Source organism: Camelina sativa, chromosome 7 (assembly GCF_030686135.1).
Source record: "Camelina sativa cultivar CO46 ecotype springtype chromosome 7, ASM3068613v1".
NCBI classification, from domain to species: Eukaryota; Viridiplantae; Streptophyta; class Magnoliopsida; order Brassicales; family Brassicaceae; genus Camelina; species Camelina sativa.
Window position 1 is genome coordinate 29,151,108 of NC_141886.1, and position 27,818 is coordinate 29,178,925.

At 33.9% G+C, this 27,818-nt stretch overlaps 4 protein-coding genes and 1 pseudogene across 6 annotated transcripts; 2 read left to right on the forward strand and 3 right to left on the reverse strand.

Annotated features, from left to right (window-relative positions):
• Nucleotides 1–3,018: 3,018 nt before the first annotated feature.
• LOC147941827 (defensin-like protein 181 pseudogene) lies at nt 3,019–4,120 on the reverse strand (annotated as a pseudogene). The gene is made up of 2 exons (XR_015562018.1): nt 4,008–4,120; nt 3,019–3,362 (listed from the first exon to the last, which is right to left on the reverse strand). The product of XR_015562018.1 is annotated as a defensin-like protein 181 pseudogene (transcript).
• A 5,047-nt stretch (nt 4,121–9,167) lies between these two features.
• On the forward strand, nt 9,168–14,637 carry LOC147941828 (uncharacterized). 2 transcript variants are annotated; one of them, XM_087456578.1, is made up of 8 exons: nt 9,168–9,425; nt 9,613–9,718; nt 10,608–11,470; nt 11,564–11,857; nt 11,939–12,220; nt 12,944–13,485; nt 13,567–13,672; nt 13,757–14,637. In XM_087456578.1, the coding sequence occupies exons 3-8, from the start codon at nt 10,610–10,612 to the stop codon at nt 14,468–14,470; spliced, it is 2,799 nt and encodes a 932-aa protein (XP_087312704.1). In that variant the 5' UTR covers nt 9,168–9,425; nt 9,613–9,718; nt 10,608–10,609; the 3' UTR covers nt 14,471–14,637. The 2 variants fall into 2 exon arrangements, with proteins under 2 accessions (XP_087312704.1, XP_087312705.1); XM_087456579.1 differs by lacking the exon at nt 9,168–9,425 and having other exon boundaries at nt 9,608–9,718.
• A 224-nt stretch (nt 14,638–14,861) lies between these two features.
• Nucleotides 14,862–18,372, reverse strand: LOC147941829 (uncharacterized). The gene is made up of 3 exons (XM_087456580.1): nt 16,482–18,372; nt 15,504–16,127; nt 14,862–15,421 (listed from the first exon to the last, which is right to left on the reverse strand). The coding sequence occupies exons 1-3, from the start codon at nt 17,475–17,477 to the stop codon at nt 14,960–14,962; spliced, it is 2,082 nt and encodes a 693-aa protein (XP_087312706.1). The 5' UTR covers nt 17,478–18,372; the 3' UTR covers nt 14,862–14,959.
• Nucleotides 18,373–19,288: 916 nt separating this feature from the next.
• LOC104702908 (cinnamoyl-CoA reductase-like SNL6) lies at nt 19,289–25,208 on the forward strand. Its single transcript, XM_087456481.1, has 7 exons — nt 19,289–19,409; nt 23,151–23,295; nt 23,455–23,612; nt 23,719–23,910; nt 24,403–24,556; nt 24,644–24,836; nt 24,922–25,208. Exons 2-7 carry the CDS (start codon nt 23,172–23,174, stop codon nt 25,013–25,015), a joined length of 915 nt encoding a protein of 304 aa, XP_087312607.1. The 5' UTR covers nt 19,289–19,409; nt 23,151–23,171; the 3' UTR covers nt 25,016–25,208.
• LOC147941830 (uncharacterized) lies at nt 19,871–21,270 on the reverse strand. Its single transcript, XM_087456480.1, has 3 exons — nt 20,995–21,270; nt 20,380–20,898; nt 19,871–20,302 (listed from the first exon to the last, which is right to left on the reverse strand). The coding sequence occupies exons 1-3, from the start codon at nt 21,184–21,186 to the stop codon at nt 20,027–20,029; spliced, it is 987 nt and encodes a 328-aa protein (XP_087312606.1). The 5' UTR covers nt 21,187–21,270; the 3' UTR covers nt 19,871–20,026.
• Nucleotides 25,209–27,818: the final 2,610 nt, after the last annotated feature.

Below are 27,818 nucleotides of genomic sequence, written 5' to 3' on the forward strand. Positions count from 1 at the left end.
TGTACCAACCTGTCGAATGATTTCAGCAAAATAGTAGAGTTGCTTCAGCTATCCAATATTGAAATCAGCAAGACTTGCAAAAAAAGAATATTTGAATTACTATATGATGAATAAATTAGGTTGGTTCGGCATTGCATTGTATCAAACAGGTCTAAGAATGAAATCATGAATGTAAATTATAACCTAGCAACTTAAATGCTACAGAAGCCTATGAATTAAATCTGTGATGCAGAGAAGACATTCAACAATGGATAAACATGAGTAAAATTAGCAGCTTGGCAGGCATACTTGCAAACACACTCTCAACCTACCAATGGATAATGTGAGACTAGTTGATAATGTGCTATATTTTAAACTTTCAATCAGAAGGGTGTGGAAGTTTAACATTCAACAAAAAAGACAGAAGAAAGAATCTACTAACCTGTCTTGTGAGTGGAGATAAAGAAAAGCTCACTCATCAACACTTGCAAAACATAAGTATAGAAAGAGTATAATATTTATGAGGAAATCAAACAAATAAACAGATTTGAAACAATCACGGTAAACAAATAATCATCAAAACATGTTCTTAAATTAGATACACAACCTATATGTAAAAATGGTGGAGAAGCTTTACTCGGATAGGCTAACTAAAACTCAGATCTTAAACTAATGTTCTTAAATCGGATACATAACCTAAAATTTTTGTTCTTTTATTTGTTATTAATTTTCACATACTACGCTTAAACAAAATCGCAAAGCCTTTCACATACTACGCTTAAACAAAATCGCAAAACCCTTATAATGAACAAATCAACAGTACACAGATTGAGCAAATGTCTTGCATGTCCAAAACAACTGTGAATTTATCCAATTTCTTGACGGAATCGAAACAAATAAACATATTTGAGCTTCAATCGAAACATATGGATGCAAAGAAAAGAGGAAAACTATGAAATCACATAGAATCATTGTTTACAGTCAAAGGAAAAGAACCCATAGTAAAAGAAAGAAAGAAAGAGTAAGAGGAAGCAAGACATGCCTTCGATTCAAGCTCAAATCCGAGATATGCGAAATTAGGGTCGGCGGCTAAAAGCTTGGTTGTCGCCGGTACTTTCAAGGGTGTTTCCGGCAAGTTCAATTCGTGTCTGGTGAAGCAATTTGAGGGTCTGAGAGAGTGATTTGTGGGTTTGATTTGGTGGGTCTCACGAAAGCTTCGAGAGAGTTGAGACTTAGGTTTTGTCGTGAAAGTGACTTTCCTTTTGGGAAAAAAGAGTAAAGTATAAAGTTTGTGAAATATTGGCTAATTGTTTGGCGGACTAAGTGACTTTAGTTTCCCGCTTAGTAAAAAAAATTTCACAGCGTTTTAAAAACGCTATGCTATAATAACACAATTACTAACTCATCTACGATAGCATTGCAGTAAATCGTGCTATAATGTAATGCTATCAATGCAAGTATTTCTTGTAGTGTGAGACGGGATGACCGCTCCACTAAGCAAACTTGTTTGATTACGCCTCCTTTTATGGACGCAGGAAAGGAAAGGTCCGATGACCAGGAATTTAGTGGCTAACCAGCTCGTGTGACGGAGGCAAGGAAAGGAACAGGATGGTGGCTTGGGTAGTTTTAAATTATGGCTTTTATTTCTTAGGATTGTATTGGTACCATGCATGATGTTAAGAATGATTTGATAAGGATAATTTGGATCTCTAAATTAATGAATGCGTATTTTTAAGTTATATCACCTGTTTTACATATCCATTGTTGCATATTGATGAACGAACGAGTAGAATTTACATAGGCCCTAAGAAATTTTTATTGGCCTGTACGGCCATGTACGGGATTTTAGGGTCGGGGTCTTACATATAGGGGCATCGGGAGCTTGTGTTTTCTACAACAACGATACAGACTCTATAAACCACTTGGTTTTTGCTTATGGTTTTGTCTCGCAGGTTTGAGAAGCTCTACCCAAAAACATTTATAAATCAAGATACTCCACAGAGTGGATTACTTAAACTATCTTTGATACATGGCAAGATCGACTAAAGGACTTCATAGCTAGTTATAGTTTTGAAGCCTTGGTCTACACGTACGGTTTGGCGTGAAAATAAATGGTTGAAGGCATGGAGAAGCTCTGAATCCAGCTTTTTCTCTTGATAAAATGGATTTTAAACAGGTTCTGAATCGCCTATTATTGATACAAGGCATGGGTGAGAGACGCTACGACAAAGGCCTCCTCCTTTGGTTTTGAGTCATGAGTGTAGTTTTAAACTCATAGCATTTCAAAAAACTTTCAGCTAAACGTTGCACTAGTTGTACAAACCATTTTTTTTTACTCTAATTCAACATTATATTCAAAAACATACAATTTACATATCATTCCTTTTAATATACTTATTCAAAAGTTAGAAATAAAAGCTTATTAACATATTTTATTTAAGTCATTATAATGTTAAAAGGCAAGGAATGAAATATATTCCATTTTTCTGTTATTGTATTCTAATCACTTCTTTTTTATTCGTTACTAGATTCATACACCAACATATTGATAGAAGTCTGTTACTAGTCAGTAGTCTCCGGAGACGATTGCATCGTCGTGAAGAGCGGCTGGGATCAGTATGGTATCAAAGTCGGCATGCCAACGCAGCAACTGTCAACGGCACACCACAGCATATGTTTTGGTCAAAACGATTGACAACGAAATTAATGAACGTATCTCATCACTGAAACACTGGGAGACGTCGAAGCTTGGCACCCATATAAAGAGAACTCCCAGCTCTGTTTATCCATCAGTTTTGGTTTCGTTTTGCAGTTTTTGTTTTTCCTGTTTTTAAAAACCTTCAACCTCGAGTGTTACGTACTGAACGATCTGTACGTTCTCACTATATCCAAATTCCACAATTCAAAAAAAAAAAAAAAAAAAATTACGGAACGTAGAGAAGTGAGACATGTACACATAGTCATTGTATGAGTACTTTCATGGAAAGAAAAAAATTATTTTCATCAAAAGGAAATTTATTACCATATTACAACAGACATCTAATGGTTTAACAAATTTTCTAGTCTTGTTTTAGGATCGCTGCAAGGGTACTTGCATTGGCACAGACTAATTTCATTATGGGTGTCACAAATTCCATGTCCACCATTGTAACTTTTTGCGCATTTTGCATCACAACATCGGTCATTACAACTTTCACCGCAATTGCCAAGCCCAATCCTGCAAAACTTTGGACACTCGTAACTGCAAGTGCACAACGACATTCCAACCGGACCGTCACATCTGCTTATACCCGATGGCCCGTGTTTGGCCTTACATCTTTGGTCACAATCGTTGCAGTGGCCTAGGTTGTCGACGCAGATACTTGCTCTGGTCTGTTCAACAACTACAGCAATGTATATCTTTTTTATTTCACTTAAAAAAAAGAATATGTATACCTTATATCATATACCTAATTTACTCGTAAATTTTGTCGATATATATTTAATTAAGCATAATAAGTATTGTAAGAATAATCATTTAACAAAAAAAAAATCTCATAATAAAATCTTTTTATTTTTCATCCGATGTCATGACAACGTTAATTCATCTACGGTGTAATAAAAATGTCAATAAGAGATTTTTTTTTTTTTTTTCACTTTTCCATATAGTCTTTATTTAGCAATAGAAGATTTTAATTTTTGTGCACTTCTAATTTTAAAAGAATATATCAAAAATACTCATATTTCTATGTCACTTTCCAAAAATACTCTTTCATGCTGTTCATTTTCAAAATTAATCCATTAACCCTTTTTAATATATATAATAACTAAATTATAAACCTTAAACCCCCAAATAATAAATCTTACCCCTTAAAACTATACTCTAAATGTAAAATAGAGAATCCAAACCTTAAAAAAAATTCTATAAATTTATTTCACATATTGTAATTATGAAAAAAAGACAAAAATGAAAATATTAAAAATATATATTTTTGAAAGGAATATCTCAAAAGTTGTATTTTTAACAAATTCTCTAAAATTTATAATACCCGAGGCAAATATGATGAGTACGACAAGGGATACAAGTGAAGGTGTCATCATCTTCATGCTTTCACGTTTTCTACTTTTCTTCTAAACTTCTCTTTAAGATAATTGTTGTAAAGAGATAATTGTTGTTATGTTATTGTGGCATTTGGTTAATCTATTTAAAAGCAAGCCGAGGACTCACAAGAACCAGCCTTTTAATGTGTTTTCAACTTATCATGATCTTTTTCCTTTTTTTTTTTTTGGGAAAAAGATCTTTTTCCATATACACTGATTTTTGGCTAAAATTGTTATGGCCAAGAAAGTTCCTTGAGTTATAAAATCATATTTTCTACTAAAAATTTGTAATATAATAGAGTATTATATGATTTCCTGAACCAATAAAACCCTTAGAATCAATCTATAAAAGCTATCATATTTCAAAATTAAGAAGAAAATTCCCATAGTAAATTTTTGCAAGGTTTTCTAAACGATTTCATCATTAAAGACATCTAAATAAATAAAAAAAACCTTCAATGATAATGTTATTAAATAGAGATAATTCTAGTATGGTTCACATTATCATCCCTTGCCTTTTTAAATATGCAGAAATAGAAAATATTAGGTTGTTAACATATTTTATGTAAGTCCTTAGAATATATTTAATGAGTAACAGTTCTATATTTTTAAAAATTAAAGACATAAAAATAATAAATCTATGATTGAAAAAAAAATAACAAATAATGTAATATCTCTTGTTTAAAAAAAAAGTTAGTTAAACAAAGGAAAATTAATTAAATTATTGCAAACTAGGAAATGCTAAATTATTTTTCAAAAATAAAGAATAATCATTTCAATTAAATTTATGTTTTCTTGTTTATGTTTTATAAATTTTAATAATTAAATTGTATGTTAACAATTAAGGTGAATACACATGTATCAATATTTGCCATGTGACAAGCAAGCTATAGGAAAAGTTTACTATCTTTCATGCGTACTAGACTACTAGGTGATATATGCAGTTCTCGTACTCTGCTTAATCTTTAGTTCTTTTGGACTTCACTGAGGTGCCCCTACTTATATACAGTGGTTTTTAAGGAGCCAAAAACTCATGTATCAAGAAGTATGATATTTCAGTTTTTACTGTTAGGAAGAGTCTTGTAAGAAAAAACTATAGTTCTGAATCTTATTAGACCGTACCCAAAAGGTATCAATGCAAAAAAATGTAAGCTAAGTTTGATTTTGATATGGCAGTGTAGACTTTATTCCTATTGTATAGCCACCGATAGAAATTGGAAAACGAACATATTACTCACTCATATCCAGCTCATACACTGAAGTAGATTCTAATCTTCGTAGAGTCTTTTGAGCTAAATGGTTATATTCCAAAGCTTCTAGCTAGCTCTTTATTCAGTATGTTAACAATTTAGTATGGTTCCATCACCTATAATGTTTCTGGTCCAACTGGTCGAAAATATTAACTAATTTTTCCCTTATTGGTTTAATTGAGACCACCCTGAACAGCATATTATGTTAAGCCTTCCAAACCCTAAAGGCGTTGACTTTCTTCTAGAGAAGACTCAACAACCAAGAATACAGAGGTAAAACAAGTGTTTGTTTGTAAGAAGAGGAAGATTTGCAAATAAAGCATAAATAAAACAGAGGACACTTGCAAGTTTGTTTACCCAGTTCACTCCCTCAAGGGTAGCTACGTCTGGGCCAAGACGCACCTCGGAATCCAGTAGATATCAGATGGTGTTTACAAAATAATAAGTTACAAGTGATCCGTCTAATACACTTCACTAATACTTATACTCACTCTGTACTACTTCATGTATCACTCAGAGAACAGCAATGACAAGCTTCGACTAACTCACCCATGATACTTGAAACATTATTACACTTACGCAACATCAATTGTGCGTCATCATCATCTATCACAACATCTTTCCAAGAACTATCTCCCACTAATAAGAATACACTGAAGAGAGGAAATATATGATAACTAAACAAATACTTTCAAATTTCCTAACGTTTTCCTTCACATAACCTATATAACTAATATGAATTGTCTTCATTTTACTTAAAAAATAGTGTTAAAATACCTAACAAGAATAAAATGAAGAGAATTTTATCAATTCTGCCATTAACAGTAGCAAATATTTTGGTCAATGCCATTTTCCCCCACTTCTTTTCCGGTCTGCCACAACTCTATAATCAAAAGAGACTATTATATCATTTTTCTTTAAAACCCTAAAACTAATTATTTTCTTTATTTTTTAGAATTAACATAAATGATCTGCAAAACATAAATTCTCTCTTTTTGTTCTATCCCCGACTTTGCATTTCTTCCATGTTAGACACTTTCAATTTTTCATTTTATTCCATCTTAGACTCTCTCCGTCCGTTGCTAGCACTACGACACAAACTGTATCTCTCTTTGTCAAACTCCATCTGTTTCAGTCCGTCGACCGCATATAATGGAGAAATTCTTTATATGCAGATACAATAGACCAGATGCAATAACCAAAGTTTTTTTCTACCACTATTATGTCATTTGTTCTGTTTATAAACCATATAGTATGTTTGGTATGACCCTTTGTGTTCATTGCTAACAAAAATAGTTGTACTCAATGCAGATCTGCAATTCTGGAGGACTAGATCCAGCAGCCAAGGTTTTTGTCCACCACTATTATGTCATTCGTTCTTTTAAATGGACCAAATCCGTTTGGTCTGACCCTTTGTGTCCATTGCTAACCAAAAAAATTGTCCACACTGTAGGTCTGTAGTTCCGGTGGACCAGATCCAACAGCCAAGATTTTTGTCCACCACAATTATGTTCTTAGTTCTTTTAAGTTGACCATATCTGTTTGGTGAGACCCTTTTTGTATATTGCTAACCAAAAAAAAAAATTTACACTCTAGGTCTGCAGTCCCGGTGGACCAGATTTAACATGCAAGGTTTTTGTCCACCATTATTATGTCATTCGTTCTCTTAGGTGGACCATATCTGTTCATGTTGTGCCTCCGATGTACGAGAGCCTTAGAGGGCTTTGTTCCTGACCTACGGTGGACATGTTTGTCTACTGTCCCTCATTGCGTTTTTGTCTATCTACCTTCAGAATTTTATTATGTAAAACCTACTCTTTTTTCTCCTAAATGTAATCTCTTTTGGGCAATCATTATAATATGAGCAGTCCAACAAGTTCGTGCAAAAAGACTTGTTTGTCTTACACTAATTGGATAAACTGCCTACCACATTTTGATAGACAACAATGTCAACAATTACCATTATTTTCTAAGTTTGAATAAAAACCATTGTCTAAGGTTCTCCTATATTACAATAATTGGATAGGCACAAAATAGTTGTCCACAATGCGTTTTACAATATCATTATCTACTACCTTATGGATGGACAGTAATTACATATTGTTATAGTGCCCTAAAAATTGTCTACACAGACACACCCTAATGAAAGAGAAATGTGTCATTAATATTTCTTTGTGAACCGCACAAAACAGTCGCTCACATGTCTCATCCCTCTTGTTTTCTTTAGTTCAAAAATATTTCTGTCTTTTTAATATGTGGCATATACTAAAAAATGGCAGTTTAGAAAAAGAAAATACAAACTGGCATTTCTCATAACTTTTCTTTTAAAAATGGCATTTCTAGTGAAATTCCCTAAAATGAATGACGTTATTTCCAAACATTTATTATGTTCTTTTCTACCTTTCAATGGACTAAATACTTTGACAAAGTACCGCACAATTTATTTTTTTATCAGAATTCTTTGTTTAGATGGTTGTATTGAATCTTTTTATTATAAATATTTTGTAACTATACATTAAATTTTTATTTTTTAAGAATTTTATATATAGTTTTGTGTATTTATTATTACTTCTTGTTTGATATTTTCATATAAATGCTTCTAATTGAAAGTGCAGATTCCGGATCAGAGCTATGAATGAAGCAAGACGCTGCGAAGAGGTCAGAGGTCTTAGATGTTGACATGGCATAAGAACTGATGTGGCTGGAGTGGATTGGACATGATGAGGAGTCGATGGACATGAATGGTCGAGCAATCTGGATAGACTCGAAGATGTCTAGAAGATTGAGAGGATATTTTCCAAAAGAGATAAGGAAGAAATTCTTGAGAATCAAGAATATTTCCTTTTTGTTAAGATGCACAAAGATTTGATTAGAAATCTTTGGTGCAAGTATAAATAGTTTAGGTCTATCCACAAAATCGGTAGCACTCGTGAGAAAAAGTTGTGAGTTTTGTAACCTTCAAGCGATCACAAAAAGCTTAGAAGGTGAGTGTTGTTTTTTGTTTCACTTAGATCTACACAGGATGTTGTGTTAGATAAATAGGAGGAGAGCACTTAGATTCAAGTCTTGTAAAAAACGAAAGTTTTATATAAAATTGAAGAAAAAGTGTTTGTTTGGCGTGTTTCCAAGCGGAATTACTTTTGTGATTCTCTATACTTTTTCACTAATAATTGCTTCTCTTTATCCTAATTTTTGTTGAATACATTTTATATTTCTGTTTTATTTTTTTTGTGAGAAGTTGCTAACTCTTTGTTCGATATATTTTCAATTAACATAGCATTTTTAATATTAATAATACAAATCTCAATAAATATTTCCAATTTCTTATATTCATCATAGTTGTTTCGATTCATTATATTTTGGATTTAAAATTTTCCAAAGAGTTGTGTCTCTTTGTCATAAACTATGTTCGTTTTTTTTTTATAACTTTTCTTCTGATGATTGTGGGCGTTAAACATTCTTTTTGTCTTCTTACAACATTTTTGTCTTTATTAGATAATTTTAATTCTATTGTCATTAATTTTTTTTAATTATTTTATAACATACATTACTTTTACGATTGATTTTTTTTCTCTAAAAAAGCTTAATATGGGGATTATTGGTTTGAGATTTAAATATAGTTTTAAAGATTTTAAATGTTACGTAGAATTTGTTCTTATTAGATTAAGATTTTGTTAAATTCTATTAAAGTTTGTGAAAATAGACCAGATTGACACAAAATTTGAAAAATATTGCTAGATTGACACCCTTCCTTAGGGAAAAACTAGAATGACACAAATTTGTGTTCAAATTACCAAAAGCCCAAAGAAAGTAAAATAGGAAATAAGTGAAATAAAAAATGAGTGAGTAATTAAAAAAAAATGAAATCTCAAACCTTTTTTTGTCCGACATTCGTTTTCCCTTTTCTCAAAAAAACTCAAACCTTGCTTCTTCCGCCGACGACAAAGAGATTTTACAATCCCAAAAAAAACCCGATTAATAACTCTAAACACCGATTTTCACTTCTCCAGCCAGTTACCGACGCCAGTGACAAAGAGGATTGTTTGAGAAGAAGCCGAAACAAAATCTGTGTCATTCGGTGGTGGCTGATTTTCTTTGTTCTGTTCTGTTCCGGTGGTGAGTTTTTTAATGGGTTATTATGTATGAACAGAATTGTTAATTGCAATTGTTGATTATTCCTGTTTTTGTTTTGGGTCTTGCTTTTTAATTTCAAACCTTGCTTCTTCCGCCGACGACAATGAGATTTTACAATCCCAAAAAAAACCCGATTAATAACTCTAAACACTGATTTTCACTTCTTCAGCCAGTTACCGACGCCAGTGACAAAGAGGATTGTTTGAGAAGAAGCCGAAACAAAATCTGTGTCATTCGGTGGTGGCTGATTTTCTTTGTTCTGTTCTGTTCCGGTGGTGAGTTTTTTAATGGGTTATTATGTATGAACAGAATTGTTAATTGCAATTGTCGATTAATCCTGTTTTTGTTTTGGGTCTTGCTTTTTAATTGTTTGGTGGATCCTCGAAAGCATTGGTAGAAAGGATTAGGCTTCTTGTTTTGGGTCTTTATGATATGATTTTGTCTCCAATAGCTTCTTAAATCCAAAAGATAAAAAGCTTGTCTCAGTTAGGTTTGGTTACATCGAATTGCTTGTCTCTCTGACCCTCTGCTCTGCATCAGAATTTGTTCTAATAATTGCATCATGTATTGGTTACAATTGATATAGAACCTGTAAATGTTCTTGCCCGCTGTGTGTTATTTTTTTTCTTTTTCATCTTAGTATCATCTAAGGAGTGTTTCATTAAGTGTTGAGTATTTAGATTTCATTCTCTTATGCTATATTCTCGTTTGATGTTGTTGCTCATGTTGTGTGAAGTGATTCACAGTTTTATGGCTTGGCTGTGATATCTGAAAAGGATTTTTTTTGTTTGTTTCTATAAGTTTCTATTTTTTGTTTGAAATAGCTTTTTAACAGCAATCTCATCCTTCTCTGGTTGATTATGTTCTTGCCCGCTATGTGTTATTTTTAATAGCTTTTTATCTTTTGGATTTGTTATGTTCGGTTGATTATGTTTATATTCGTTCAGCTTTGTGTGTTATCAACTTTGGATCCTCAATAGCTTCTTAAATCCGGTTAGTCTTTATGATATGATTTTGGGTCTATTTATAGTATAGAATTTTGTGTCGAATTTATATATATGTTTGTGTTGATTTGTTTATTTTTGATTTACTGCTTATCGAATTCTCTTTGGACTCTTATCGAATTTTCTTATCATTTGATTCTTTTTTTTTCTGTATCTTTAGGAATGGCATCTTCAAGCAAGAGCATCAAATATCCTTCTCTACTCTATGAAGATGGAAAATCGCCTCTCCAACATAGGAGCATGAACCACAATTGTTTTGTGTCCAAAATTGGATTTTTGAGAGAAGGATTAGGGGTGGATGTCTGGGAGAAACTCAAGGAATCATCTCTTGGAGTATTTATAAAGTTTGCTGAATTGGAATACACTTGGGCTGCGCAGAGAGTTCACTTTCTACTCACACATCAGCTGAGAATCAACAACATCCATGAGGTTTGGTCTTTGATCGATGATAGGCCAATTAGATTTTCTTTAAATGAGTTTGCAGAGATAACAAGGTTAAATTGTGATGCATTTGACCCTTTAGAGAACTTTGATGTTGATCACCATGATTTCTGGAAAGAAATGAAAATTCCAACAACCCTTGATGGTCCTATGTGGACTGAGTTGGTAAACGTGATTGATTCTAACAAAACATGGGATTTTGATAAGAGGATGATGGTTGGTAGGTTATGTCTGTTGTCAGTATGCGTACATGGAATTCATCATACATCTAGAATCCCATTGGTGACTGCTAAGAGAGTTTTAGATCCTGTTGCTTTTGAAAAACATCCATGGGGTCGGGTGGCTTTTAGTAGTTTAGTGAATTCTGTTAAGATAGTTGACTATGACGGAGATTCATACACCATACACGGCTGCGTTCATGCTATGTTGATTTGGCTGTATGAGAGTGTTCCTGGAATTGGAGAAAGTTATGGGTTTAGAAGGACAGAAGCGAGTGGTGTTCCACTTCTTGATTGGCGATCATCACGAAAACGTATCAACTTCACAGACTTCTTCAAAAAAGAGAAGCATTTGCACGGACAGGTTAGTAGTTTGTTATTTTTTTTTTAAAAATTATTTTTTGACATGTACTAATAATTTGTGTGAATTGAAACTTACTTTATTCATTGCTTGTAGGTTCGTGTTAGGCATATGATTCATGTTTCAGAGGAAGACATGTATCCTCTATGGTCTGACTCAGAGGAGCATACGGATCCACACCTAGACGAGCTAATTAAAGATCTCATTCATAACCGTTTGTCTCTAGATGCTTGGAGTTGTGGCAAGACAGTTGGTATAAGTTCAAAAAAGAAGAAAAGAAGAGCTGAAGCTGATAAGGTGAATGACAACAGAGGGTGCAATCCTAAGAAAAAAAGATGGACAGATAGTGATCCTAAATGTGAACAAGGAGAAAATGTAACCAACATGGAGGTAAGGTTTCATTTTCTTTACCGTAATTGATTAACATTTTTTGTCTTCTCTATTATGATAATAATGAACATGTTATTGTAGGATGGTAAGGATGACACGTCAATTTCTTTGGATATTTGGAGGGCGATTGAGAAAATGAATGAGACTATTTCTGACTTGGGCAAAACACTCAACAGTCGAATAGATGTCTTGGAGAGTAAATTTGAAACATGCGTTGAAAAACAAATGACGGTGTTCAAAGAGGAGATGGGTGAGAGGATTAAAGCATTGGAGAAAGAAAGAAAAGAGCCAAAAGAAGCTGATGTACGGAATGATGCCACTTCGCACACCATTAACGATGATGAGGGAACAAGTAAAGCACCTGTAAGTTACATTTTCCTTTACTTCTCATGTTCTGAATTTTTAAAGCTTCTCATGTTCTGTTTTTAAAAAGCTTCTCATGTTCTGAATTTTTAAAGCTTCTCATGTTCTGTTTTTTTTAAAGCTTCTCATGTTCTGTTTTTTAAAAGCTTCTCATGTTCTGAATTTTTAAAGCTTCTCATGTTCTGTTTTTTTTAAAGCTTCTCATGTTCTGTTTTTTTTAAAGCTTCTCATGTTCTGTTTTTTAAAGCTTCTCATGTTCTGTTTTTTAAAAGCTTCTCATGTTATGTTTTTTTTAAACTTCACATGTTCTGTTTTCTTAAAACTTCACATGTTCTGTTTATTTTTTTACTTCTCATGTTCTGTTTTTTAAAAGCGTATCATATTTTACTTCTCATGTTCTTTTTTTTTTGTTTTAAACTTATACGGTTCTCATATTTATATCAAACTTCTCATTTTCTGTTTTGTTAGAACTTCTCATGTTCTGTTATTTTAAACCTTCTCATGTTTTTTTCTTTTAAAACTTCACATGTTATGTTTTTGTAAAACTTCTTATGTTCTGTTTATTTTTATACTTCACATGTTCTGTTTTTTTTAAACTTCTTATGTTCTGTTTATTTTTTTACTTCTCAAGTTGTGTTTGTTAAAGCGTATCTGTTTTACTTTCATGTTCTTTTTTTTTTGTTTTAAACTTATACGGTTCTTTCATGTTTTTTTTGGTTGCAGTCATGGATTGTTGAGATGAAGCAGACATCACAAGATGAATTTCCAGTTCAAAGGGTGGTGAGGAAGGTTTACACTGTCAAGAATAAGAAGAAAGAAGAAGATGAGATATCAGAGAAACTTCCTCTCTTTGAAAAGAAGGAATCTGTGAAGGTTGAGAAGAAGGAAACTTCCAAGAAAAAGAAGATAACTGCTAAAGCTTCTGACGATGTTGAGGATATAACTACCCAAGTTCAGAAAGCTAAATTCAAAATAGCTTCAAGTTCTGAAGATACATGGTCCAACAAGGAGGATCAGTTGGTACATAAAAAACTTGAGATGACAATAAACCGCCTTGGAGAGGCTTTGACGAGGTTGGATGGACCTGGACCTTCGAAGACTACTAGACGCGTGCCCCAGTTGGCAGAATCACAGAAGTATCCTTACCTTGGTAACTCGACAGTCAAGCGGATCATTACAGAGGGTGATAATGTGTTAGGCGACCATCTTAAGCCTGTAGATGATGAGAAACATCAGACACTTTTGGATTTTCTCAGCCTTGATAGGTATACATCAACAACTCTGAATCGTTTATAAAAGTTACTATCATTATCTATATATGTACTAACTCTTTCTTATATTCACAGGGAAGAGCCACTTAGCACCAGCAACGCAGCTGTGAGATTCTATTGGAAAATTATGACTCCAAGGGAAAATTGGCCAAGCTTTGACTATGGATGGTTGACAGACCATGTAAGTTTATTTTTGATAATTTAGTATAAGGTTTATTCTATACTATATTTTCGCTTATTCTAGTTTTTATTTTTTTGAATGTAGCACATGGGTTGTGCAATGGCTATGTTCCGGCGAAGATATATGCGTGAGCCTTGTCCGTATCCTAAACAACGCATAGCTTTCTTAGACCAAGATCTGATCACTACATTGAAGAATGACTACATGCAGTTTGATATGGGGCCTAAGAATTTTGTGTTTCGGGATTCCTATGTGAAACACGTTTTTGGTGAATATCCTGAGGAGTCAGCTACGAACAAGAAGTGGTGGATTGATGTGGATAACTTATACGCTTGTCTTTTTGTCAATCAGAACCATTGGATGGCTTTGGATATTGACTTGCGGGGTAAGAAGATTCACATCTATGATAGCATACCAACCTTGGTGAGTGACGATAAAATGGCCATTGAGTGTTTGCCTTTAAGGCGAATGATTCCAGCGATGTTAAGTGACATGATTCCTGAGACGATCCGTAAGAAGAGTAGAGCAATGTTGGAATTGAGAAGGGTGAAGAAAAATGTTCCTCGGAATGAAAATCCAGGTGATTGTGGTGTGTATGCTCTTAAGTACATTGAATGTTTAGCTCTTGGGAAATCATTTGATGGGCTTTGCGATGAGAACATGTTGGGTCTTCGGATTAAGCTTGCAGCGGAATTATATGACGAAGTCAGAGAATTAGCCATACCACCTAATATGACTGATTCATATCCTCAAGCTAAAGCTATTATCATCCCTTCCCTAGTTGATGAGTCCTTGTAGACTATTTTGTGTTATTGCCTTATGTTTTGTTATAACATTATCATTGTAGACTATTTCTTCTTATTGTAGACTATTTTGATGAGTCCTTGTAGACTATTTTGTTTCATTGACAACTGGTTCTTTTGCATATGAATTTGAATGTGAATGACATGTAATTTTTAGCTTAACCACATGTAGTGAATTTTTAGCTTAACGTGAAGCTTTCTACTCATTTTAAATTTTAAATTTGAACGACATGTAGTGAATTTTTAAGCTTTCTACTTCTTATTGTGAAGCTCTTATTTACGACATGTAGTGAATTTTTAAGCTTTCTACTTCTTATTGTGAAGCTCTTATTTTTTCCACGAGTATGCTACTCATTTTAAATTTTAAATTGTTAATAACAAAAGAATGAGAGAATATAAAAGAACTTTCAAATAAAACGAGTTATATGTCAATGAGTACATGTCTTGCGAGAATATAAAAGAACTTTCAACAAAAACTAGGAAATTATAGAGTACATGTCTTGCGATTATGTCCTACTTGGTTGCAATTACCACATGTGTATTGTTTTCTTGGCTTCTTCTTTTCCATTGCAATTTCCAATGCCGATTTGATTCTTGAATTCTTTGGTCTACCTGGTTGTTGTTTTGGAATCGGGGGTCTACATACCTTCGTTATCACATGTCCAGGAACAGATTTATCAAGCGCCCTTGGCATGATGGCATTCTCGTAGGAAGCGTAAACGTAGTGTTTGCGATAATAAGGATGACTCATTGAAATGCGAGAAATGTTTCTGAATTCACCGGCCGCAATTGCATGTGCACAAGGGAGTTTCTCCAAGTCAAACCTGCAACACGTACACTTTTTATCTTTCAAATTGACAACATGCAGAGATGTTCCACTTGTTACTTGTACTTGGTGTGCATCGATATCTTGGACAGTAAGTAACTTAGCATAGTCCACACGACCCTATAAAATAATTGTGACATTATATTAGAAACTTAGTTGTATAACATACACACTTGCTAAGAAAGGATAGAAACGAACAGACCTGGAGAATTTTCTCTACACCACGAGTCAAGTCTGTTGTCATCTTCAATGCATCAGTCCTTCTATCAGAAAACCACCTAGTCATCACAGACCTTATTTCTTCCAACAGTTGTACAATAGGAAAGCTCCTAGCATGTGACATGACCTTATTCATTGATTCTGCAATGTTGCTTGTAAGCAAGTTGTACCTATCACCTGGGAAATGTACACGAGTCCACATACGCACATCAGCCCTCACGAGGTACTCATGTAGTGCTGGATTCATGGCTTCTATCTGATCAAATGTGGTTTGAAAGTCGATAAGTCTAAAAGCATTCGCCGCCTTTTTAACCAAAGCGAATTCTGCTCGACCTTTAAACCGGACCAAAATATTCTTGTACATATGGTATGTACATATTCCCCTACTAGACTTTGGATAGACCTTTTTAATAGCTTTCCCAATTGATTGATGCCTATCAGAAATAATGGAAAGGCTTTCATCATCTGGTATCACACAGCTGAGTTGCTTGAAAAACCATTCCCATGATTCATCATTCTCTGTATCAACCACGGCGAAAGCAATAGGAAAAATCTGAAAATTGCCATCTTGAGCTGTTGCTGTCAGTAGTGTCCCTAAGTATTTTCCCTGTAAAAAAGTACCATCCACAACAACCACTTTCCTCAAAAACGGAAATCCCTGTATGCTTGCACCAAATGCTAGAAAACAGTACTTAAATCTTTGAGCTTCATCAACATCAAGCTGTGTAAAAGTTCCAGGATTTGCCCTTTTTATCATATACAAATATGTAGGAAGCTGCTCATAACCACTCTCTGGACTACCCCTGACCAACTTGCGAGCATGCCTTAACGTTCGATATGCTTTCCAATAATCCATCTATCATCAACAAATATTTTTTCTTCATTGTTGTGAAAAAAACAGAAAAATACTACTGGTAAACAAAATAATCGAAATAATGCTAAATAAATAGAAAAATTATACCTTGATATGAAAACGTTTATTCAACGCTTCAGCAACATGCATTGGCAGTACCTTGGGACCAACTCCACCAACAAAATCTTTGTACAACTCTCCTAGAATATGATGATCTGCTTGTCGGGCACGCATAGAGCGCTCTGTTACTGAACATGTATGTGCTGAAATAAACACACGCACCTCAAACTTTGGAAAGTGTCTTAATGTTGCAGCTGTTACCCTCCACTTGCATCCTTTAACCCAACACTTTACAATCAATAAGGTTGGTCTCGATTTGTAAACATAATAATCAAACCTTTGAACCAAGGTTAGTATCTTCAAACGTGTTTTTAGGTGCTCCTTTGTATCATACATTTGCCCAACAGCCAAATTCACAGAAGACAAGTCTACCTTTGAGACATCAACTGGTTCCTTATTTTCTTCAATATAAAAAGATGAACTCCTTTTCTTCATTGGCAATTTATGATCCTCTTCTTCTGGTGGAATTCCATACAGGGTAAAATTCTCATCATCAGAATCTGTTCCGTCAGAATCATCACAATAATCAAATCTACTATCATCTTCATCCATCTCTTCTTCATTTGTGTCGCTGGCCATATCAAGATACTCTTCTCCAACCTGATCATTTTCATCTCTTCCTCGTTTCTTACCTATGTGATTCAAATCAGTCTGTATTTTCTTCTTCACTTCAACACAAAGTCGACCTGTATCCCTTTCCAATTGTCCCAGAAAAGTGTGCAACTGACGAGAATTATCAATAATAACTGGTGGTGTATCACCGGGTAAGTCCTGCAATAACCTCTTCGAGATCTTGTAACTCAAGACAACATCAAATACCTTGTTATCCAGCCTGTAATCCTCATAAACCATTCCAATGCAATCATCAAATCTGCTTTGATCGTTACATTGTAGAATTCGTGAACCCCTTTCATTATCAACAACAAACAACCATTTATTGTTGTCAAAGATCCAATTACCACAAACGAGAATCACCTGCTTCATATTCTCTTGGTTGAATGTGAATTACTCTAAAACGTGAAGGAGGAAATGAAAAAAAAAAACCACCTTAAAAGGAAAATAATAGACAAGTCGATTATGAACCCCAAAAGGAAGAAAGCATGATTAAATCCACATTGGAAAGGAGGAAGAAGGAATTTATGGAAAAATAAGATGAACCAAAAAAAGAAAAAAATTTCAGTCGATATAGGGGAGGGGAGGCACGATACAAAAGACCAAAAAAGGGTAAACCCTAGATTCTCGCCATATATGGCAACTGCTACAAAAGTCTGTCGCTTAACTTAAAAAAAAATCTGTCACCAAAGGCACTAATAAATCTGTCATTACTCTGTAAAAAATCTGTTATAAAAAATCTGTTATCAAATGCGAAATAATAGATTTGTCATTACAGATAACAAATCTGCTGTCACTATATCAACAAAAAACAAAACTGTTATCATTGTATTCATATATAATAAATCTGTTATTAAGCAGCAGATTTTTTAGTAAGAAAAAAAAAACTGTCATAACATAAGAAAATCTGCCACAACATATATTGTGCATGTGGGTCAATATAGCAATTTTTAAAAGACTTTCGAAAATCTGTTATCAAACAACAGATTTTCCCTTCAATCCAAAAGTCAGTCATAACTAAAAAAAAATCTGTCATCACTAGATGTCAAACTAGCAATTATTTTTACGTATATAAATCTGTCGTAATGTGACAGATTTTTTAAGTGAAAAAATAAAACTGTTGCAACAATCATAAAAAATCTGCCACAAAATTCCTAGAAATTTGACTAAAACAATGAAAATCTGTCATAACTTTATATATAAGTCTGTCGTGTTAAGAAAATCTGCTGTCCATGAAAAATCTGTCGTTACACACTTCAAATAAATCTGCCATATAAAACAAATCTGCTGTCAAATTCTGCAAATTAATCTGCCATCTAAAATAAGTCTGCCAAAAAATAACTGCCATCAACAATAAATCTGCCACTTGCAAATTAGTCTGCCATTACATGTATGGCAGACTTTTATATAAAAAAAAAAAAAAAAACGAAATTGCAGGAATTTTTTACAAAGGGTAATATTGACTTTTGTTTTTTTCCTAACAAAGCAAAAAAGGGTATTTTTGGTATGAAACTAACCCAACTGACCCTCAAATTTTAGGAGCTAATCTAGCAATTAACTGCTCAATTTGGGTTAAACTAGTAATTCTCCCTTAAAGTTTAGTGTTATTAGTTTGTGATTTGTAAAAAGTCATTTAAAATCTTAACAAATCTGGGTTATTAGATTCAGACTTTTATAAAATCAGTAAAAGTTTTGTATTATTCAATTAAAACTAAATAATTGTTAATGTGTTCAATTATTATGTTATTGGTTTATGATTTTAGACACTTTCTTTACAAAATAAAGTCATGGAAAATATCACAAAAATACAGGGATTGTTTAGAGTACTTTACAAGATTTTAGAAAACTAATCAACAAAACTCTCTATCAATCTTTAACAATCTTTCATTTATTCACTTTTAATGATTTTGTTGAACTCTTCAAAAATTTCATAAATCATAATCTAATACCACCCCCTAATTAAAAAATTTTAAGTTTACCATAAACAAAATATAACAAAAAACACTAATATAAAAAATACTATTAAAAATGAGTGGCAGACTATTGAACCATTTATTCTCTCTTTCCATCGTTCAATAGATTTACTACCAAACACAGAAAGCCATACAAAATATGAAGATGAGTAGTTGGGAGCGTGTGCAACATCATATATAGTTCACCCACCTTTCTCCTATTTATTACTACTTACTTACCCTTCTCCTCCTCAAGCGTCTCTCTATATAACATCGATTAAATATCATCTTCTCTTTGCTCATCTCTCTCTCACTTTTTCCAGATATTTTCAAGAAACAATACAAAACCTCAGAACACTACAACAAATATGCACATTGTTAACCAGAGAAAAACGCTATCATAGGTCTTTGATAGCGTTTTCATGAGCGCTGTTTTAGGGCACTGTTATTATATGTACCCCATATACAATAGCACTTATTACGTATGCTATGTTATAAAAATATAACATAGCTTTAAGAAATTGCTATATTATCAAGATCATAATTTTGAAAAAATTTATACAACATTTGTTTTTTCGTGCTATGTTATAGTTTTATAGCATAGCTCTAATAAACTGCTGTATTATCAAGATTATAATTTTGCAAAAATTTATACAATATTTAATTTTTCGTGCTATGTTATACATATCTAATATAGCTGTTGCGAAATGCTGTTTTATCTTGTTTACTGTGCTATGGTATATTCTTTTATCATAACGTTTACCTGTACTTTTATAGCATTTTCTGATATGTGATTATAGCACACATAACCTGTTTTATAAAATCTCATAAAATCTGATTAATAAACGTCTCAGATCCAAAATACATAACAAAAGTCTCAAGAACATCAGTTTACCATCAAAGTCTCAAGAACATCCAAAATAAACAAGCAATCTCAAGTACTTAACATTACACAATAAAACCATCAGTTTAAGACATAATGACCTTGTTCTCTGGCCAAGCAATGCAGGAGCTAAGTGCATCTTCAATAATCTCTATTTCATCGGATGGCCTCCAAACTTTTACATTTTTCACCTTCACAACATCTATCCACACTTTAACTGCATTAGAACCCAAGCGAGTAAAGTGAACCTTATGTTCTGGATCATTTGTTCCCCATCGTCCTTCAGCCACAACCCTATTCTTTTCAGTTAAATCCATCAACTTGCACTTCTTATTCTCCTTGGAAATAACTTTATTAATGCGCTGCCATGTTTACAATATAAACCATCAGTCATCATATAATTAACAAAAACAACTTCATAACATATGAAAACACTTACTGGAGACTTCCTGAGAGGAGACTGTGATGGTAAAGTATTCTTTATTGGTGATATTGGACCCGTTGCATCATCAACAGGAGACTCAGAACCAGATGCAGACTTAGAAGACATAGATGCAGATTTGGCCTGCGATGCAGCCTTTGAAGCTGTTGCTGAAGTTTTGGACTCTGTAGCAGACTTAGAAGCTGTGGCTGCAGACTTGGCCTTTGATGCAGACAAAGAAGCATGTGATGTAGCATTCTGACCAGTTGGAGTTGAGGGATTTTCAAAATCAACCTTACTCAGGGGCCAAGATACGTAAGCCATCAAACAGTCCTCAAGAAATGACATTTCAGCTGTAGGTCTCCATAGTGATGTATCAGGCTGCTTTACTGAATCCACAAATACTTTAACTGCTTTTGGTCCAAGAGGAATTCCGTTAACCAACGCACTTGGTTCTTGTGTCTCCCAACGCCCCTCAGCAACAATGACGTCACCCTTAGACAAATCCAATAGTTTACATTTGTTTCCTTGTATACCCTGTTAAACACAATCAGTAAACAAATCCAATATAATTAATTAGCATTATAGACAGGGGTAATACATTGCTAACACATTGCTAGAAATTATAAATACCATAGGGGCAATGTCTTCCATTTGGATGTTGTTGTCTACCAGTCTACACTTATCAGTTGGCCATGCGATTATATGTCCAACAGCTTCTTTCATATGAAAGATCTTTTGTGCAGGTCTCCATAGAAATGCATCTGGTTTATATGCAGCTTCAACTAACACTTTGAGATCATAAGGGCCAAGACGAATCATCATAAAATCTACAACATTCAACAAACATCAACCATAAACAAAAACATATATATATATATATATATGTCCGCTTATTAGTCTTCCACCGTGAAGCATTACATTTGGGACATTTATCAAGCTTCTTTAACTTCTTTCTGAAGAGGCAGCAATCATTAACACATGCGTCGATCTTTTCATATCCCATATGAAAGCTCTTTAAAAATTTCTTGACATCATACAATGATGTGTGAAAGACATTACCATCTGGCAACATGCTTGGCAATGTCTGAAGCAGTTCATTGAAGCTCTTATCCGACCAGCCATTATGTGTCTTAATCCTAAACAAAGTCACAATAGCCGATAACTTGCTGTGGTTTGAACAGCTAGGGTATAGTGGGGTTTCAGCATCCCGGATCTTTGCAAGGAACTCATCCTCTTGTTGGTCCTCACCCTCTGCAATCTCACTTAAGTCGCCCACAGGTTGGTCAGCTAAGTCACCTCTAAAAGCCAACTCTTGATCAAAAAATTCAGCAGCTTTATATAACTCAAAAACTTCCTCATTCCACTGAGTTGGTTTACTTTGAAATTCATCTACTGACTTCACATCTCCATGATGATACCAATCACTATGCACCTTGTATGCCTCATCCATCCCTCTTATTACAAGATGCTCAACCACAACACTGTTTAACTGTCGTACTACATTACGACAGTCTTTACAAGGACATATTATCATTTCTATGTCACCTAAAGCCGCAGACACATCCCTTACAAATTTCCAAGCTCCACTTTTATAACCAGGATCAGCTCTTCAATGGATAATTAAAGAAAAAAATCATAACTAAAAGAACATCTTAAAGTATCCAAACCCAAAATAAAACCTAATTATGAAATATAATTCCTTACCTGCATAGATGCACCCATGCCTTGTCCAACATTATATGTTATAATATAAATTTTAACCTTTATAGATAAAATAGAGATACATATTATACAAAGCTCACATTAAGCAACAATTCAGACAATACTGCACTACTTCAGACACATACAGATGCTCTTAAACCAATATCTAACTGTGTAAAATCTCACTAATCTAATCACTATTTATACGAATCAGACTCAAAGGACAAAACATAGCAATCACCAATATTCGTGTGTAATAATAATGTTTAACTATTGGTTGAGTGATACTAACCTGTTGTGTGAGTACAGAGAAATGAGAAGCTTCAGTTCCCCAACATTTCAATCACCAACACTTGGGAAAAAAAAAAAATCGTTCAGTTTATGAAGGCGCAAATACTCAAATCCAAAAGCTATTTTTGAGTCAAATCTGTAAATAATCGAACCCTAACAAAACAGATGGATTCGAAACTCCACATTCTCAAAATCTGTAAATAATCGAACCCTAAAAAACAGATAACGAAATAAATCTAGATAAATCGAACCCTAACAAAACAGATAACTAAATCTGACCCTTATCGAAATCAAAAGCTGTTTGAAATCACAAATAATCGAAACAAATAACGAAATTAGGAGGAAGAAGAAAGACATGCCTCAAAAATGGATTCGAGCTATCAATTGCGATGGATATGGAGATTTAGGGCGAAATTGGGGCTTTTCACAAACGGCGAAATTGGGGCTTTTCACAAACGGCGATAAAACTGAAGAATTGATAAGAAATTTAGAAGAATTTGAGCACACACAGAGAATTTAGAAGAAGAAATCTTCTTAGGTTGAGCTTAGGTTGTAACGAGAGAGAGAGAGAGTGTGTCGAGTTTTTGGGTTTTTTTTTTATTTGGCGATTAAGTGAATAATTTCACTAAGTATTGGCGGACAAAAGTCACTTTTGTTTCCCGCTACATAATTTTCCTATCATAGCGTTAATAAGATGCTATTAAAAAGTAAGCGAAAAAAAATCTCATCTTTCATAGCAGTGACGGAAAATGAGCTATATCCGTCTGCTATCAATGTACATATTTGTTGTAGTGGAAAAAAAGAAGAAGAAACTGATGAATCAAGAAAAGCCCACTTCTTGTTGCTGTGTTCTTGATGCTTCCACTTATGTTGGTTTCTGGATTCTCAATAGGTTGCTCACTAAAGGTTACTCTGTTCACGCCGCTATCCGTAAAAATGGTATACAATCTTTCGAATTCTCTTAAGGGTACAATAAAGTTTTCACCTTTTTTTATCCTTTTCCTAATTGGTTTTGACCAATTTGGGGGAATTGGGTTCAGATTTTGATATTGAACAATGTAAAGTTTGGATTTTTCTCATGAGGGGTTCTGGTTATAGGGGAGAGTATGCTTGAGGAGAAGATCAGAGACATGGAAGCTAAAGAAGAGAGATTAGAGGTTTATGATGTTGATGTGTTAGATTACCAAACCATCCTCGTTGCTCTCAACAATTGTAATGCTGTGTTCTGTTGCTTGGACAACCCTGAAGGGTATGATGTGAGTGTTTCTACCATTATTATCTTCTATCACTCAGTCACCACTTCTCTTGTAATTATCTCTCTATGTTTGTTTTATATATGAAATGTTTTATGTGAATGATTAGGAGGAGAAGGAAGTGGATGTGGAAGTGAGAGGAGCTATTAATGTGGTTGAAGCATGTGCAAGAACAGAGAGTATAGAGAAGATTGTGTTTTCATCTTCGTTGACTGCTGCAATTTGGAGAGATAACATTGGAACTCAAAAAGATGTCGATGAGAAGTGTTGGAGTGATCTTGACTTTTGTCTCAAAAAGAAGGTACTTTTATTTTTAACTATTTTTTATTTCAACTCTTTTATTATTACTTCATCTTAATAAATTATCAATTTATCGAAAAGCTCAACACATTCACAAAACATATTGGACCCACTGTTTATTATTGACCTGGGATGAACAATTATTTCATGTACTTTTTCATCAATCAATCTGAAATGTCTATTTTATTAATAATGATGTTTTGAAACTGCAATTTGTTGGAACCTTTTTAAATTTTTGGGGGTGTTGAATCTTTGTTGCAAAGTAAATTTAAAAATTGGGTCTCCATGAAATGTATTGGCATGCGTCATGTGTGTATCTAGAATAATTTTGGTCAATATTCAATGTAGGACGGCCTTAATAAAATATTTAAAGAGGTCAACCTAGATCATAGTTTAAAATTCTACTTAATTAGTTTTGTAATTAAGATTTTAGGATGAGTTTATGTTTTCTTAATAATTAAAAGTTGTGTGTGTGTGGCGGCTATATGTGCAGCTATGGCATGCTCTTGCGAAGACACAATCTGAGAAGGCAGCTTGGGCGTTAGCCATGGACCGAATGGTCAACATGGTCTCGGTTAACCCAGGCCTCATCGTTGGCCCCTCAGTGGCTCAACAGAACCCTAGACCCACCATGTCTTACCTCAAAGGTACATAATTAATAAACATATTCATTCATGTCAGTTAGATATGTATAAATTATAATCTAATTGCGGTGGCAATATATGCGATTGTAGGAGCTTCACAAATGTATGAAAACGGTGTGTTGGCATACGTAGACGTCGAATTTGTAGCGGATGTTCACATTCGAGCATTCGAGGACACTTCGGCTTGTGGTAGATACTTTTGCTTCAACCAAATTGTGAATACGGAAGATGAAGCTCTCAAGCTTGTGCAAACTCTGTCTCCTTTGATACCTATGCCACCAAGGTACATATTTTTATTATCTTTAGTATAATTACTACCCTTTTTTTTTGGTAAAGTGTATAATTTATACTTGTAATATTTGATCTAGGTATGAGAAAGAGATGCAAGGTAGTGAAGTTTATGAAGAGAGATTGAGAAACAAGAAATTAAACAAGCTGGTGGAAGCTGGCTTTGCATGTTAATTGGAATGGAGAAAAATTATACAAATTAAAGGGCAAGAAAATAATAAAGTAATAATAATATCTTGTTTACTTATTTTTTATTATTAAAATCTCAATTCAGTATTTTATATACTTATTTTTTTGTAACTTGAAATGAAAATTTTCGAGTGAAAAAATGTTTTACTCATAGAAAGTGAATTTTTATTATGATGTATATGTCCTTAAATCTTTGCCCAAAATAAAAAAGTTGTATGTCCTTAATTGTGGAATATACGATGAGGCCAGCTAAGCAACAAAGAAAAAAAATGTTGTATAAATCATCGAATGCTGCAAAACTACATATGCAAGCTAAGAAGTAGAAATGATATAAATGTTAACATGTGTCTGCTTTGATGTAATATATGAGTTGTCAACTTTAATGTATAGCTTACATTTAACAAATCATTATTTTTTTTCAATTAGATACTATCCTTTCTACAATACGAAACGTGCAATAAATGAAAAGCATATAATACTATTATACACTCGTACGATCCACACATTTTTTCCCAGTGGGTTTATCCACACTTCTCATAATGCAAGCTGTGATGTTAGACATGACGAATCACGCAAACAAAGTAAAGACAAAATAGTGCGTTTCTTTTTTTTTTCCCTTTCTTTTTTTTGACTTATCTTGTTTTGTAAATGGATAGATATCGTCATATCGATGACTAATGGTTACAAACTGTATATTAACTAATCGAAAACTTGTATATAAAGAGATTGTGGCCGATGTATTTCACGTCGTAGTGTGTATTTCATGTATACTAAGATTGAAATCTTGGGCCCTGAGGAAGAATAAAATTAGGCCGTCACATAAATAATTGCTAATGTTCATTAATAATGTTGACGAAGAGGAAGAAGAAATAAAAAACAGCTCATATGTGGACTATAGGTGCTACTGCTCCAGCCTCTAGTATTGTCACTTGACTTCGTCTCTATCGTAAGAAGTTGAACTATTACTTTCTCGTCCCACGCATGATGACTAGCAAAAGGTAAAACAATGATGGATAAGATCGATGGTCGTTTCAAAGGTCATTGTGCTTGAGATGTTGTTTCTTTGTTACACCTATGCTTGAATATATTTTATTTTTCGACATACTCTATTATTTCTCCAATCATTGAGCTAGGTTCCCTCTCGTGGGTTTTTTTTTCTTTTCATTTTGAATGAATTCTATTTTCCTCTTTCTTAACGTGAATAAGTGAACAACCAAACTTAAAAGCGGGTTTGTTTAATTTACTTTCCTGTAAATAAATGAATACTTGTACTCACATATGTTTTTTGTTTTGCTTACAAAATATGGTCTACATCCTCAACACTGATTTTTGTTGCCTTCTTTCTACTAAGCCTTTGAAATGTCGAAACCATCTCTCTGCATGTTGACCAACAAACTAGAACCTTGTTTGGTGTCCTTCTAAATGGATCCAGTTTCCTACTCTTTTGTGCAAAACAGCTTAATCAGCTAGAACATGCTCCTTTTTAGATGTTTTGGTACGTACGTACCTGATACAACAAAAAATTAAACTAAGATGTTCACGTAGAGTTGGTGACAGGTCACATTCAAAAGGAAAAGTCACTACACCATATAAAGTTATGAACCCAATACAGAAAATAATCGTTGAAATATGAGTTGGTACGTAACATATACAAAAAAAGTTACGAGTATACCTTTGATTGGTCATTCAAAGCTCAATGTCAGTTTTATAATTCCTCTATGATAGCACATGGAAGAGTCATATTACAGAGCAAAAGTAATTAGGTCTGTGATTCTTTTGAATCTTTTCCTGGTTTTGCACTAATGGTGATGCCCCAATATCGAGTCTGTGGTCCTCTTTGTGGTATGCAAGAAGCATATGAAACAACGAGAAAACAAGAGAGAAACAAGACACATGGTTTGGAGGGGAAAGGAGAGACGACGGACAAAGAACACGAACTTAACCAATCACGTTCCATCTCCTATCCCATCCCTCGTATATTAATTAGGATTTTGACCTGCCAAGCAAGCGCACCTGTCATGGCAAAGGTCATATACATCCCCCTCCTTATTTTCTTTTGTACACATGCTTCTATTCAGTTTGATAGCCCAAACAAAAGCATCTGCAAGTGCAAGGTGTTAATTCTATGGCGATAGATACCCAATTTAAGACCATACCCTTTTTTCACAACGAGGGTTGATATATTAGGATCAACGAGAGTTGACGAGAGGGTCAACGAGAGTTGGTTTGAGTCATCGAGAGATGATAATTAGGTAATCGAGAGTTGATTGGAGTCATCGAGAGATGATGATAGTTAGGGTCAACGAGAGTTGACTGGAGTCATCGAGAGTTGATGATAGTTAGGATCATCGAGAGTTGATGAGATTAGGATCATCGAGAGTTGATTGGGGTCAACGAGAGATGATATAATTAGGTCATCAAGAGATGATATAATTAGGTCATCAAGAGATGATATGATTAAGATCATCCAGATTTGATGATATGGTTAAGATCATCCAGATTTGATGATTGGAGGCTCAACGACAGTTGATTGGAGGATCATCGAGAGATGATATGGTTAGATCAACGATGGTTGATGATTAGTATCAACGATGGTTGATTAGATATAGATCAACGATGGTTGATGATTAGTATCAACGAGAGTTGATGATTGGATCAAACGAGAATTGATCATGGCTTGTTTTGTTTCCGGGACGCTCTTGTAAACCTCTACAAGAAAGAAAACAACAGAGTTCGAAGATTTCATACGGACCAAACACAATCCAGTAATCCAATTCTATAAGATATG